Genomic DNA, 16,084 nt, shown 5'->3' with positions numbered 1-16,084 from the left:
GTAACTCAGATATGAGATATGATATATTGTATATATGATATATCTGTTCTACTTTCCAAGAGACCAGATGCATATTTTAATTAAATCCATGCAGTGCAGACTAAATTATTCCAAAATTGTGAAGATCTCATTGGGTTCATAGGCGTCCAATATTTGCCTCCTAAATTAAAGGTAGGTACAAAGGTACAAGTGATATTTTTTTGGTTAAAAAGGTTTTTTTGTTAAAAGTTAAATCACTAACTAAATCACTAAAACTTTCAGCCATTCAGGAGAGGGTACCCGTTTATCAGATTATTATTATTGTCTCCACCAGGCCGAAGGCATGGGGAGAGAGTATGTTTTGCACTGCGTCCGTGTGTGTGTCCGTCCTTCTGTCCGTCTGTTACCAGCTAATCTCCGGCACCGTTAACCCGGTCGATGCCAAACTTTGCACACACACTCCCTGGATGCCAACGATGAACCTAACATTAAAAAAACCCACATTTTCCAGAACGGCCTGTTATAGCGCCACCATGAGGCAGCTTTTCACATTTTGTACCTAAAACTGCACCGATCTGCATGAAACGTTGCATGCACACTCCCTAGAGGCCAAGGACAAACCGTTGACCTGCATTTTCCGCATCTGCCTTTTATAGCGCCACCAGGAGGCCGACATTTTTTGATATTACTCCTCCAGATTCTGTCCAAAAATCTCACAAATCGTTACACACTATCTCTATGGTCATGTGCTCAAGTCGGATCTGTCCGATATTTCATATTCTATCCTAATTGGCTATAATTAGCTTTCACAGTTTGCAAGATTGCCCCGTTTTGAACAAAAGCCTCAAATCATGAACGCAGCATGCAATTTACGTGAAATCTTTCACACATTTTCTTACTAGGCTGCGGAATATATCCCACCCTTTTCACATTGGCCTGTTAGCGCCACCAACAGGTTGATTTTTGCAAAACACATTTTTGGAACAAAATGCCTCAAACATGTTTATATTTTGCCAAACATCTCACACAGTCCTATCCTCCTGGTGGAGACCTTTTTCTAGTTATTATTATTATTATTATTATTATTATTTATAGTTTTCCACTTCCAATTTAACTTGTTTAATCTGTATACTGACTGAGTTCTCTATCCTGATTGGATCTCGACCTGAACATTAATTTTCTGTTTATATTAAAGAGCTGGAGAGACTCCTGTTACTGAACATCAGCATATAGAGCTATTTAGCACTTATTTTAACCAAAGAAAATCACTTACCCCTACATATAACACTCAGGACTGAGGGAAAAACACAACAAAATCATGTATCATAAGTTGTCTGTTGATGAAACAGCATCTCACTGGTTTTCTCCCAAAAGCCAAAATGTTCTCACAAGTCCCTTTCCCTACAAAAAATAATCAGAGAGGGAGAGAGAGAGAGAGGCTGCTTTTTGTTACCAAACATAATCCATAAATTACAAATGACAACATACTTCTCTGTGCATATATATTTATTTTTAATGTTTTTTTTTTGTGGCTTTCGTCTTTATTCTTATATTTTTTTATGGAGGGACAGACAGTAGGCTGACAGAAAATGGGGAGAGAGATGGGGGGGGGGGGGTGACATGCAGTGAAGGCCGTCGGGATCGGGAGTCGAACCCGCGGCACACTGCCAGACTGGATTACCAGCCAAGGTGCCTGGACCGCTGAGCCACGGCCCAGGCCCTCCGTGCATATATTAACCAGTAAAACCAGTGAAGTGTGAGAAAAGTATATACATTCTGGAACGAGGGGCAGTAAACTGTATACCTTCATAGGGATGTCCCCTCTCAGCTGACAGTGGAATGTTCTGAATGTGTCCAGAAGAGTCTTGGTGGAACTGCTCACATGGATCTTTAGTGCTGAGGAACACAAAATGAGAACATAATATGACCGCTGAACAGGACTGCTTTTTTACAGCACTGCATGCTTCTCAAACCTTTCCACGTCACGGACCCCCAAATTCACATGTATTAGGCCACAGACCCCCCCATCTGAAACCCATGCAAGATTTGTGCTGTTAAAATGTTTCACATTTGAAAATAATATGGCATTTATCATTTTAGAGATAGATGGATAGATAGATAGATAGATAGTTCAGTCAGACAACTCACGAATAGATTAAACCAATATTTATTGTAGAATGAGAATACAAGTGTGCATATGATATTTGACTTGGCGTTCGGCTCTGCTGGATTTTCTCCCTGCTCGGCACGATTAAGCTCCAACATGAAACATTAAGAGCAGGGAGATAGATATACAATAAAAACCCAATTGGTCAGCTGACTGCCGCATCGGCAAATGACGCGTGGGACTTGCACACACTTATACGCCCACATAGTAATGCAGCATGTTAACCCCTTGAGTATAGAATGCGCCTTTGAGCATGGCATGAACTCCCTCGAGTGTGACTGACTGAACTAACTCTGCAGGCTACGTCTCATATAGATGGATAGATGGATAGATACAGATTGTTGGACACAACAACAACATACGCAATCCATGCGACTCCATCCTTGATGCAGTGTTGACTGTATCCCCAAACAAACAATACCGAGGCATCTTCAGTCCGACCACACCTGCTACGCAAGGACCTGAAATACAGTGTAAAAAAAAGACAAAATGACATGGCTTTACCATCAGATGGCCTGACTTGTCACTTTCCACAATAAGTAAAGGGGAATTTCTCCCTAACCCTTTTTTCTTTTACAAAAGTAAGTTGATAATTATGTATATTGACCAAAAAGAAAAATTAAAAAAAAAATAAAGATATAGGGATTCATCTGAAGCTGGAGCTGGTCCTTCAGCTGCTTCTGGAGGGGTCCAACGCTAGAACTCCTATTCAATCGCACAATTGGTTTTAGTTTACATCTGTTCTAGATGATGTGACAGCAACACTCCATGCATTGTTGACACTGCACTCTTCCTGGTCTACGTGAGCTGATGTTAGACCCCTCCAGGAGCAGCTCCAGCTCCAGCTCCAGCTCCAGCGTCAGCTCCCCTATATCTTTATTTATTTTTTTATATATTTTTTTGGTCAATATACATAATTATCAATTTACTTTTGTAAAAAAAGGGTTAGGGAGAAATTCCCCTTTAACTATATAGCCTACTATTGTATTTGTCTGTCTGTTCTATATAGTCACTGCAGTTACTCACGTTAACCACTGGTAGAATACATTTTTTTGAGTGGTGCAACCACTCCAAGGAACAGCAATGTCCCTATCTATGTCCCTATGTTTAGAGTACCAACAGGGGGTGCTGTTGCACCACTCACTTTAGACTGGTCTGATTTTATTACTTGCGCAAGCAGAGTGCGCAAGTACTGCGATCTGCTGGGTATGTATATATGTCGGTGTTGTCCACCGGTCAATAAGGGACCATGCACCATTCTTGTTGACGTAACTACGGTACGTTTGGTGATCGGCTGGGTATGTATGCATGCATGTATGTATGCATGCATGCATGCATGCATGCATGCATGCATGTCGGGGTAAGAATGTTGGTCCCTTATTGGCTGTTGATGGTGACGTAACTAAGGTACGTTTCAAGGTTGGTATTGTGGCGTCTCGCTGAGGGACCGCGTGCCGTGCCACCGCCTCCCCGGAGAGAGAGAGAGAGAGAGAGAGCGAGCGTGGGAGGCGGAGTATAGCGCAACAGGCTGGGCCGCGTAATAGGAGGCATGTATTATCATGATTACCTGCTGGAGAGCTTCAGATGAGAAACACCTGCGCTCCCAGCCAAACACTACAACAAGGCTTCGTCTCTGCGCACTCGCTCTTAGCTCTCTCCGTGGCAGGTTGGGGGGGGGTGGGGGGGGGGGGGGGGTGGGGGGGCGGTCTAGCGGTAAGCGAACACACGCTCCCTCACAAATCTGACCGTATGTTTCTCACCTCATAGGCTGCATACTGATGCCCGGTTCCCCGTTGGGCTCGGCTGGAAACGAGGCTTGCAAGTATATGGCTTGGAGAATGGAGAACTCCCTTTAAATAGTAGATTACCATCTACTCCAAAACTAAGAAGGGGACTAATTATAGACCCCTGGGGGACCCCATTCAACTGAAGTATATAGAACGGTCAAGTAATTACCTGTTAATTACCTGGTAATTAGCCTGGTAGTAGACAGGGAGGCAGTGCCGGCCCTGAGCAATTTGGTGCCCTAGGCAGGATTTTTCGTGATGCCCCCTTGAAAAATGACCATGGCCCCCTTGTGTTCTAAAGCACTGTTTTTCTTTTTTGCTTGGTGGATGCCCCCCCTCCCCTCATGATGCCCCCCCTCCCCTCATGATGCCCTAGGCAACTGCCCATTCTGCCTGATGGGAGGGCCGGCCCTGCAGGGAGGAACAACAAACACACCATAGCTAATGTCGTCTGTGCATTCTACCTGAATGTAGCCCGATGCGGACCTTCAGTTGCTGATGGAGGACATGTGAGCTGTGGTACTCCTTCAAAACGTGCACGATCGCTAAAGACATCCGGGCAATCTCCTTAGCGTGGTCGTCTCCATTTCTGATAGGTAGGCCAGATACCACCATGTACGCATCTCCAATGGTTTCTACCTGAAAAACAAGACCGTTCAAAATAAAATTTCGCTCCTATGCCGCTAAAATTTTAAACGCCCTACCAACAGCCGTTAAGAAATGTGAACCCCTATAGCCTCCTTCAAAACCGCTCTCAAAGAGCACTGACGGGCGGCTGCAATTATTCGAAACTGGCCCCTGTAAAAATGTTTAAGTCTCCCCCCTCCATTTTTTTCCTATACTATACACATATTCCCTTGTTTCGAAGTGTGTATTTGACGATTAATTTGTATTTTTGCATATAATGTGTACATTTGTATCTCTTTTTGCATATGTGTATATTTTTAAATGTTTTGATGAACAAGAACAGTATAAGAAAATCATGAAATAAATAATATTGAAAATAGCAGATCTACCAGCTCACAATGCGTCACATTGCGACGCGTTGTGAGCTTGTGGATCTGCTATTTTCACTACCTTGTGCGTCACTCTTGTACGATGAAAAAGTTATGAAATATGGAGATACGAGGTTTCGATATACATTATGTATACGCAGAAAGTATTTTCTTTTTTTTACCTTATAAACGTCATGGTTGTCGATGATTTGATCAAAACACGTGTACAAGTCATTCAGCACATTTACCACCTGCAGTAGAAACAAAGCATGACGTGTTTTTTGACACGAGAACACTAGCCTCATTATAGAGAAGCGTGGACTCAACACGTTATGAAAATTCATTCAGATACCAGCCTATAGTCATGCCACCATCAGGGCCGAACTGCATTAATTGGACAAGCTGCACCGAAGTGGAAATGTGCGTGATTAAAACTGTAGGATAATTGTAATTTAACGGTGTACTTTTGTTCCTTTAATTGTCTGCTCAGTCAAGAGAAGACAAAACAACATGCATAGCATGACAGTCTGACACTATGGGGGAGGACAACCTTAGGGAGGACTGCAAAATTGTATATTATGTTCAGAAGGCAGGGGAAGGAAGAGAGAGCAACTTGTTATTTCCGAAAAATCTGCCTTCATAAATGACCTCTTCTGTGGAAGCCCCAGACGCTGACGGGCAAATTCACAGCACATTTGTATATTGTAAATAAGCCTCTCTTACTTATTAACTCATTCACCAACGACGACTTTTTGACACATTTATTTCTCTGAAATAGAGGCTGTCAAAATTCACATTCTGATGTGAAATGTTTTTTTGCAAACCATTTTGTTTCAGCCAGTGTCAATTGTTTTAGTCAGGGAATATTATCAGAATAATGTCAAATCTGGGAATACATTTCTTAACCAAGGTGTCTACTAACATATCCCACATTGGTTTCTATTCAACCACCCTAGGGGAATATTTTGACAGCTGCTGAAAGTTGGGCCACTTGTGTTGACCTCATCACATTTGTGATGACGGCTAAGGCCGTTTTTAACCCAAGGAGTGTTTTTCGTGCAAAAACTAATGCTTGGAATGGATTCAGAATTATGAAAACCCCCTAGTTTGACATGTCACATCATGCTACTTAAAGCATAATGAAAATTTAGAACATTTTGCCTTATATTGGTTGTTGATGGTACCCCAACTTTCAGAAGCTGTCAAAAATTCCCCTAGGGTGGCTGCATAGAAACCAATGTGGGATATGTTAGTAGACAACCTTAGGCTACAAACACATTGGTGAAGAAAATTCTTGGTAAGAAATGTATTCCCAGATTTTATTAATATCCTCTGACTATCTAGTCTACTATAGTGTAATCCTGGGCGCTACACTCCCTCTGCCAACCTGGGGAGAGCAGCGGACTGACCTCATGGTTCCTTCAATGCATGAAGAGTTCAAACCGCTTCCTTTCACCTGAGTTTCCATGGTTGGACGTAGCGCGTGGAAGGAACACATTATTCCAACCAGTTCCTTTCAGGCGCCCCGGCTGGCCAGGGCGGGGGAGGCAGTTTAGAGCATAGACATATATACATAGACGCCCCTTCCGGCTCTGAGGCGCGTGTCACCATTGAAGGCACTATTTTCCCGACATTCCTTGCGAAGAATAGCGGAAGCAAAGCGGAAGCTTGTCAAGCTTCCACGTGCGTAACATAAGTCCCGGAAAAGACGCGCTGTGATTGGCCAGTAGTCACTTGAGTGACAGCGAGAGACATGGAGGAGTCACATGAGTGACGTCGCTTGGGCAGCGACGCAGTCGCCTTCAGCAAATGCCTTCAGCACTTCTAAATAAGAAAGCTGCGGAGAACTGTTGCTTTGTGTTCACTCTTTAATGTTTTCTGTTAGTAATCTAATCCCCCCTGGCTCTGATGTTGTATTGTTAATAACTTTGTTGTTTGTGTTTGTTTGTTTGTTTGTCTTGTTTTGTATTGTAATGTATATTGTCATGACTGTTATAAAGATTTGTTAAAAAAAAAAAGAAAAAAGCCTTCAGCACTGCACTTCCGCCTTCATTGGGATACACGTCGCTCCAATGAACTGCAGCGGCAAATGAGGCATCTATTTCTTAATATCTATGGTTTAGAGACCAGGATTGATGAAGGATTGATGTTTCTTTCCGAGCAGAGTTTCCCAAATGCCCTTACAGTATGAGAGCCCCCCCCCCAGCACCCCACTGTCCCCAAGGGGTTCCCAGCCCCTATTGCATATGCATATGCCCCGAGGCGCAGTGGTATATTAGTATCAACACAAGGCTAGTTCCCAACCACTGGTACAAGTACCACTGGTGGTGGTACTTGAGCCCCCCCTCTGGTGGTGGTATAGCATGTCATGTAGACCAGGGGTTCTCAACCCGTGGGTCGCGACCCCTCGGGGGGTCGCCAAATTATTTTAGGGGGTCCCCAAATTATTTTCAAAAAATAATAATAATATTTTCACGATTTTTCAAAAATAGCAGACCTACAAGCTCGTAGCGCGCCACTCGGTGGCGCGCTATGAGCTTGTAGATCTGCTATTTTTCAATAGCTAAATTATAACATAATGCTTAAAACACCAAAAGGGGTTCCCGCCCAAAATGGGTTAAGGTTATTGTAGCAGTCAATTTATATTGGGGGTAGGGAGGGGGCGGGGCGGGGGTCCCGAGACACTGCCAAAGCATCTCCGGGGGTCCCCGGCCAAAAACTTTGAGAACCCCTGATGTAGACAGCACAATAATTGCATTGTATGTAGTCATAGCACATCATAGTACATATGTATAGCATAGTATAGTATATATGTATAGCATAGTATAGTATATATGTATGTATAGTTAATATGTATAGTGTCATTATATAGATATGTTCTAGTTACGTTCTTAGCTTACGCATGTTTCTTGATAAATGCATTTTATATATGTGATGTATTCCCATACTTTTTGTTCTTGCCTAATGTAATTCGCTCTGAATTAAGAGCGTCTGCTAAATGCCTAAATTGTAAATTGTACACAGTTAGCATTATGTTATGCTTTAGCTATTGAAAAATAGCAGATCTACAAGCTCATAGCGCGCCACCGAGTGGCGCGCTACGAGCTTGTAGGTCTGCTATTTTTGAAAAATCGAAGAACCACTGACATGGAAACATAGCTTTTTCAGAAAACTGTCAGGATGTAGAAGACATTTTTAGAATCTGATCTCTACAACAATGGTCTAGTAGTAGGTCAGACTGGGACGTATGCATTTCATGTCCAATTATCTCATACAAGGGGGCGGTCAATGGAGGATAATTAAATAATGGGCATTATAGCCCAAAAAAGGAGAAAAAAGACAAAAGTGGACTGAAATATTGATATTACTACAGGTAGTTCTTCTGACCAAGCAATCGGTTGAAATCGTCTCTCCAGCCGTGCTGAAATGAGCATGACAGCACAGCACACCTATAGCCGCTAATAGGAGATTTGAGAACGGATTAATCACAGTAGAAATATCATCAGTTGTGCTGATTAGACATAGAGTTTTGTCAGAGCAAAATAAAAACGTCTGGGTTTCCGAGGCTACAGCATTATTGGCTTAGGAATGGAACAAAAAGGGCAGGTATACGCTCCTGTATTTTAACATCAGTTACTTGGGAGAGCCAAATATTTTCTTAGGTGGTACTTCAGTATGAAAAGGTTGGGAACCATGCAATGCTCTATATCAGGGGTTCTCAACCCGTGGGTCGCGAATGGCTGTAAAGTGGAAATGAAGAATTTACATATAGTACACATAGTACATGCATACACCTTCCCTAATGATGATGGTTTCAGTATTTATTTATGGTGTATTGTCTCTATTATTAAGGTTATTGTAGCAGTCAATTTATATTGGGGGTCGGGAGGGGGCGGGGCGGGGGTCCCGATACGTTGCCAAAGCATTTTCGGGGGTCCCCGGCCAAAAAGGTTGAGAACCCCTGCTCTATATAGTCAACAACACCGCAGGCCGCATGCTAAGTCTTTGTGTGTTGAACACACACAGGTCAGTGCGGTATAAAAGGTTCTCATGAACTGGCCTCTCTCCAGCTCTCTGTGCAGGGGCCGGGCACACATACGTAGGGGGACATGTGTGGTGTGCACAGTGCATGTCCCTCTGCAGGGCTCACATAGGGGGACATGTGTGGCGTGCACGCTGCATGTCCCTCTGCAGGGCACACATAGGGGGACATGTGTGGCGTGCACAGTGCATGTCCCTCTGCAGGGCACACATAGGGGGACATGAGTGGCGTGCACAGTGCATGTCCCTCTGCAGGGCACACATAGGGGGACATGAGTGGTGTGCACAGTGCATGTCCCTCTGCAGGGCACACATAGGGGGACATGTGTGGCGTGCACAGTGCATGTCCCTCTGCAGGGCACACATAGGGGGACATGTGTGGCGTGCACGCTGCATGTCCCTCTGCAGGGCTCACATAGGGGGACATGAGTGGCGTGCACAGTGCATGTCCGTCTGCAGGGCACACATAGGGGGACATGAGTGGTGTGCACAGTGCATGTCCGTCTGCAGGGCACACATAGGGGGACATGAGTGGTGTGCACAGTGCATGTCCGTCTGCAGGGCACACATAGGGGGACATGTGTGGTGTGTGCACAGTGCATGTCCGTCTGCAGGGCACACATAGGGGGACATGAGTGGCGTGCACAGTGCATGTCCGTCTGCAGGGCACACATAGGGGGACATGAGTGGTGTGTGCACAGTGCATGTCCGTCTGCAGGGCACACATAGGGGGACATGTGTGGTGTGCACAGTGCATGTCCGTCGCGCCATGGCCCTCAATGTCACTGGCCGGTGCTAAACACTGCAGCTGTGCCTCTCCAGGCCTCCTGGTCCTATCACTCAGTTCATTATGCCAACCATGTTCCATGTTCCTGCCTCTAAAGCTATAATGCCCATGACACTGCTCTCTGCTCCAGGCTGAGCAGCATCCATAATTCCATATGGCATAAAGCCAACTGCAGAGCTTTAATTATCCTCCATTGACCGCCCCCTTGCATGAGATAATTGGACATGAAATGCATACGTCCCAGTCTGACCTACTACTAGACCATTGTTGTAGAGATCAGATTCTAAAAATGTATTCTACTGTACATCCTGACAGTTTTCTGAAAAAGCTATGTTTCTATGTCAGTGGTTCTTCGATTTTTCAAAAATAGCAGACCTACAAGCTCGTAGCGCGCCACTCGGTGGCGCGCTATGAGCTTGTATTCAAATATCACTTATTTTTATTTTTTTTGGATAATCCTCCCAACTATAGAGTGTGCTGACCAGTGAGCCCCTGGGGTCAAAAAACCCTAGTTTCAGTTTAGGTGGCGGGTGGCAAAGCCTTCATCCAATCAGGATGAGAGGAGCCTTCCTCCAATCATGATCGAGTGGGGGCGGGCCTTGGTGCACATGCTGTTGGCCTGTTGCACTTCCCCCCACTGTAGAGCGTGTGCATGTGCACATTTTGTTACCGTGGCGGACTGGGTGGTTTTCCAAATCACCCAAATCACTGAATGCTCCTTTAACTAAAAAGTTTGCTTTGGACGAATGAATCTGTTCCTTGATAGAGGCATTCTTCTTGTGTGCAGAACACCTCACAGCAGCAGTAGCCTACTGCTAAGTGTGCATGCTTACCGTATAGGCTACGTGCGCTCAGGTAAACAGTTAAAGCTGTCCTGTTGTTATGCAAAGTACTAAGTAGCCATTTGATTCGGCAAGGTACTTGACACGGCGTGAAAATAGGGGGGGGGGGGGGGGGCCTTATAATTAAGGCCTTAATTAAGGCCTTAATTATAAAGATGATTGCAGCACTTTGTGTTTGGGTGCCTTCATCTTTCCAACAGAGAATGTGGTCGCTCTGCTAAATGCCTGAATTGTAAATGATGCATTGATGTGCCCTGAAGCCATGCAGGCCAGCTTGGGTGGTCAGTCACCTGCATAGGCGTGATTCTGGCCGACATGGCCGTGAAGCCCTCTATGTCACTGAAATAGATGGTGACACAGCTGTAGGTCTCTGCCTGCACCGTCTGCCCAGCTATGAGTTGTGCAGCCACAGAACTGGAAAAAAAAATGTAAATAAGAAAATACAGGTGTAATGTATGCACGCACTGAGTAACGCATGCACGCACACACACATCCCAGGGATGTTCATGCAAGTTCAAAAGTAGAATGGCCTTTTGATGTTTGATACAGAGTTGCCATCCATCTACAAAAGAAGACATGGGCCTATAGCTTAAAAGAATATTTCAACATTAAATGAAAAACCACGGGGCCCCCTCACGTAGGGCGACTGTGGCTCAGGAGGTAGAGCAGGTCGTCCAATGATCCATGGGTCGGCGGTTCGAATCCCGGCTCCTCCTGTCTACATGTCGAAGTGTCCTTGGGCAAGACACTGAACCCCAAATTGCTCCCGATGTGCTGGTTGGTACCTTGCATGGCTTCTGCCGCAATCGGTGTATGAATGTGTGTGTGAATGGGTGAATGTAATGCACAATCTATGTAAAGCTCCTTGGCTAAAGGCGCTATATAAATGCACCATTTACGTATTAGAATGACAATGTCAGTCGACAGAAAAAAAGTTTGAGGTTATAATAATGGGTTTGTATAGGAAGGGGACAGCGGACGGGACAGCCAAAAGGAATATCAAATATCTAATTACTGAATCGAGCAACATAAAAACCGTATGGGGTGTTCACATAAGACCGAGTAGACGATACAATGACCAAAGGTTTTTTTTTAAAGTGAAATATCCCTTTAAGTGCACTGATTGTAGTCTTGCTGAATATGCAATTCTGGTAATATAATATGAACCGGGGAATGAACAGGGAGACCTTGACAATCAAAGCCACAAGAATAATGCAAGAGAGAACATTGGAAATATCAAGCGTTTTGAAAACATAATAGACTAGGAGGTACACACACACACGCAGAGAACATAATAGACTAGGAGGTACACACACACACGCAGAGAACATAATAGACTAGAGGTACACACACACGCAGAGAACATAATAGACTAGGAGGTACACACACACACACGCAGAGAACATAATAGACTAGGAGGTACACACACACACAGAGAACATAATAGACTAGAGGTACACACACACACGCAGAGAACATAATAGACTAGGAGGTACACACACACGCAGAGAACATAATAGACTAGGAGGTACACACATAGCCTGGTTAATAAACCAGACCGAATCAGCCGTTGGCAAAAAAAAGTTGCCTACCAGCGGATTACGGTCTGGCGAGGCTCAGTAGCACGCCTCTTTCCTACAGCAGAGAACAGGTCGGACCAATCGGGACACGGTATGCAATATAGGCGGGCTTTGGTACAGTGACGTTCAATGCTTGAGACTTTTGACTGACAGTAGCTCTGACCAATTGCGTCAAAGAGAAAATGTTCCCCGGGAAATGAAATCCAAGTGGAGCCAGCCCAGACTGATATACCGCGACAGTGTTGTGTGATATTAGTCTGGCTTATTAGCCAGGCTAGTACACACACACACACACAGAGAACCAAATAGAAAGGGAATAGAAATTAAAAAAAATCAAGGCTTTGTTACCGTGGCAACATCTGGGTGAGCAGGCCTTCGGCACGTCTCTTCTCTTCCAGGAGCTGAGCAGTCCGTTCGCTCACGATCTCCTCCAGGTTGGTGGCATAATGCTCCAAACGAGACAGCAGGTTGTCTAATATGTTCTCGCTCCCACTTAGGAAGACATGCCCACACGACATGCAAATAACAAATGACAGGGGGATTAATCCTAAAATCAGTTGTTATGAAATTAGGTGAAACATGGAAATAATACCCTGATTTACAAGTTTACTATATACAGTAGGCTAGGGCAGGGGTTCTCAACGTTTTTGGCCGGGGACCCCCGGAAATGCTTTGGCAATGTCTCGGGACCCCCGCCTCGCCCCCTCCCGACCCCCAATATAAATTGACTGCTACAATAACCTTAAACCATTTTGGGCGGGAACCCCTTTTGATGTTTTAAGCATTGTTATAATTTAGCTATTGAAAAATAGCAGATCTACAAGTTCATAGCGCGCCACCAATTGGCGCGCTATGAACTTGTAGGTCTGCTATTTTTGAAAAATCGTGAAAAAAAATAAAAAATAAAAAACCTTTTTTTTTCTTTTTTTTTTAATATTTTGGGGACCCCCTAAAATAATTTGGCGACCCCCCGAGGGGTCGAGACCCACGGGTTGAGAACCCCTGGGCTAGGGAACCCCCTTTGGTGTTTTAAGCATTATGTTATACTTTAGCTATTGAAAAATAGCAAATCTACAAGGTCATAGTGCCACGCTACGAGCTTGTAGATCTGCTATTTTCAAAAAATCACCCCCGTGTGAAGTGAGTGGTGCAACTCCGTGTGGGAGTTCCAGACCCACAGGAACGCACCCAGGGTGCCGTCCTGATTCCGGCGAGCCGCCCCGCGTCCGAAACGGTTGAGAAATGACAGAGTTACCGTGTGGGGGTCCCTCTACTGTACTCTCTACTGTACTTTACTGTACTGTACTACTGTCACTGTACTGTACTGGCACACCCGAAATCACCATATATACAGTTAATATGTGCGTGTGCGTTTGTGTGTGTTGTGTAGGTTGCGCACAGGTGGTGAAAAACAGCCATGCTGTTTTCGTGCTCATACCCACCCAGGCACCCAGCCACCCAGCCAGCCACCCACCCACCCACACACATATCTCCGTAAGGGAGTGGTTGCACCACCCAAAAATCGTGAAAATGTGGCGCAAATCTTTGATTATTAATTATTTCAGAGCGAACATTTTTAACTGAAATCTTTGCTTCATGGTGGGGGTCGCTGGAACAACATATTTTCAGATGGGGGTCCGTGGCCAAATTCACTCCAAAGGTCGTCGGGATCGGGAGTCAAACTGCCAGACTGGATTATCAGCCAAGGTGCCTGGACCGCTGAGCCACGGCCCAGGCCAATTCTGAGGGTCCTTGACATGAAAAAGGTGGAGCACCACTGACATAGAAACATAGGTATTTTCAGAAAACTAATTTAGAAGACTTTTTTTTTTTTAGAATCGGCTACTTTGTAAGTCATTCAGGGGTTGTAAGATACAAATGGTTGCTGTCGGGTGGAAACCTCATATCATGTCCAAAACTGTTACTTTTAATGATTCAAATATAAAAATAAATAAATGGCAGATCTATAAAACCTCTTCAGGCACTGTGCGTATAATGCACACAGTGGTTCACTGATGGGGTTCCCTATAGCCTGGCTAAAGTCAGACTCATATCACACTGTCGTAATCCGAGTCTGGCTTAATTAGCCAGGCTAGGGGTTCCCAACGGCCCCTTATAAACCTGCTGCAACTCTGAGAATGTTACAAATGGAACCAATGTACACTCTCAGAGTTATGGCGGTCATCGGAATTGAAAAAGTTTGAGCCACTGCACTATAGCATAATCAGGGGTGGGCAACTTTGACGATGGAGAGGGCCACTATAATTCCACACCCACTACAGAGAGCCACATTGCATATTACTGTCGTAGCAAAAATAGCCGATCTACAAGATCAGCTATTTTTTGCTATATTTGAATTGAAATCACGATTTTTTTTTGCTGTGTTTGAATTGTAATCCTGAAAAGTAAAATTTTTATTTTATTTCAAATGCATTTATACTTATGTTAACTTTATGAACTTAAATACAAATGCATTGGACATAAAAAAAAAATCAAATACTAGTCATTCAGCTACTAATATAGTCATATAGATAGACTGAATTAAGTAATTAAAGCGGGTCATGTTTGGAATTGTAACAGCTGAAATCAATAGTACGTCAGTATTAATGATATTAACCTGAGCACCACATTAAGTGAACGACGAGCAGCCCGGGAGAGAATATCCCATACATTTTTCCCATAGACAGTTTCAGAAAGTATTTATTTAAAGACCTGTAAGCCTCGGACAAAGCCAACTCGGCCTCCTGACAAATCGTGACAATAAACACGTTTTTTGGGGGGCTCAAACAAATAATTAGAAAGGGTTGTACCATGCCCTTTTTTCTTTCTTCTTTCTATTTATTTGTTCGGCCCAAAAAATTGTGTTTATTGTTGTGATTTGACAGGAGCCGTGTTGGATCATGGGGCGTGACTGCGACTCTCTATAGAGTCTGGTTAAATCCCAGAAGGCAGTTTATTTTGTTCTTTTCAAATGCTCTTCGTCTGTGCTTCATTAAATCTCTTTGAACCCTCTGCTCTGCCATCTCTTCTCTCCACAAACTTTCCCCATATTTCTATATTTGCTTTGGACTTGCTGCTTTGTTCACCCTGGTTCGGGATTAATGCTTTTACTGATGTAATCTGACAGAAGCTGTTCACACAGGGACTTTGTGCTATACAGGTGTTCCCCCTCTCACTAGTGTGAGGGGAAATCGTCGAAACTCATCCAGACTGTGCACTTTGGGGACACGTTTTAGATTGCTTCCCTTATCCACCCACCTTTCTCAGTCTCTTAATTGATCCTTTCCTGTTTAGTCAAGCTGTTGTACTTATATGAGCTGCTGGTCTCTAAGTTATATTAATGACACCGTCACCGTCTGTCCTCCTGAACACAAATCGGTCTCTTCGGTCTCCACACCCCCAACCAGACCTTTACAGCAGCATCACGCTCGAAGAATACAGTGACATTTTTTTCCCACGATTTTGCAACCCATTTCTTCACCCAGTGTCAATTATCTAATGTAATCCTGGGCGCTACACTTCCTCTGCCAACCTGGGGGGGGCAGCGGACTGACCTCATGCTTCCTTCTATGCATGAGGAGTCCAAGCTGCTTCTTTTCACCTGGCAGGGGGGGGAGTTTCCCCGGGCCGGACGTAGCGCTTGGAAGGAACACGTTATTCCGACCAGTTCCTTTCCCCTCCATCAGGCATTTACAGTTTTAGAACTACTTTACTTTAAATGGTAAAAGGTGCATTTAGATGTGCATTACATTCTCACACACACACACACACACACACACACACACACACACACACACACACACACACACACACACACACACACACACACACACACACACACACACACACACACACACACACACACACACACACACACACACACACACACACACACACAGATGCCGG

At 44.4% G+C, this 16,084-nt stretch overlaps 1 protein-coding gene across 1 annotated transcript in view; it reads right to left on the bottom strand.

Annotated features, from left to right (window-relative positions):
- Positions 1-1,332: 1,332 nt before the first annotated feature.
- The window catches only part of LOC306922126 (atrial natriuretic peptide receptor 1), a gene marked incomplete at both ends in the record, with an annotated part of 49,000 nt that continues 34,248 nt past the window's right edge, over positions 1,333-16,084 (bottom strand). The window contains 7 exons of the mRNA XM_079499521.1: positions 1,333-1,380; positions 1,784-1,875; positions 2,509-2,607; positions 4,398-4,572; positions 5,111-5,179; positions 10,889-11,012; positions 12,527-12,670. Coding sequence (XP_079355647.1) covers positions 1,333-1,380; positions 1,784-1,875; positions 2,509-2,607; positions 4,398-4,572; positions 5,111-5,179; positions 10,889-11,012; positions 12,527-12,670 — 751 coding nt within the window. The remainder of the gene's footprint in view (positions 1,381-1,783; positions 1,876-2,508; positions 2,608-4,397; positions 4,573-5,110; positions 5,180-10,888; positions 11,013-12,526; positions 12,671-16,084) is intronic.

The sequence above is a fragment of the Electrona antarctica genome (assembly GCF_951216825.1).
Source record: "Electrona antarctica genome assembly, chromosome: 4".
Classification (NCBI taxonomy): Eukaryota; Metazoa; Chordata; class Actinopteri; order Myctophiformes; family Myctophidae; genus Electrona; species Electrona antarctica.
This window is presented reverse-complemented; position numbering and strand designations above follow the sequence as displayed.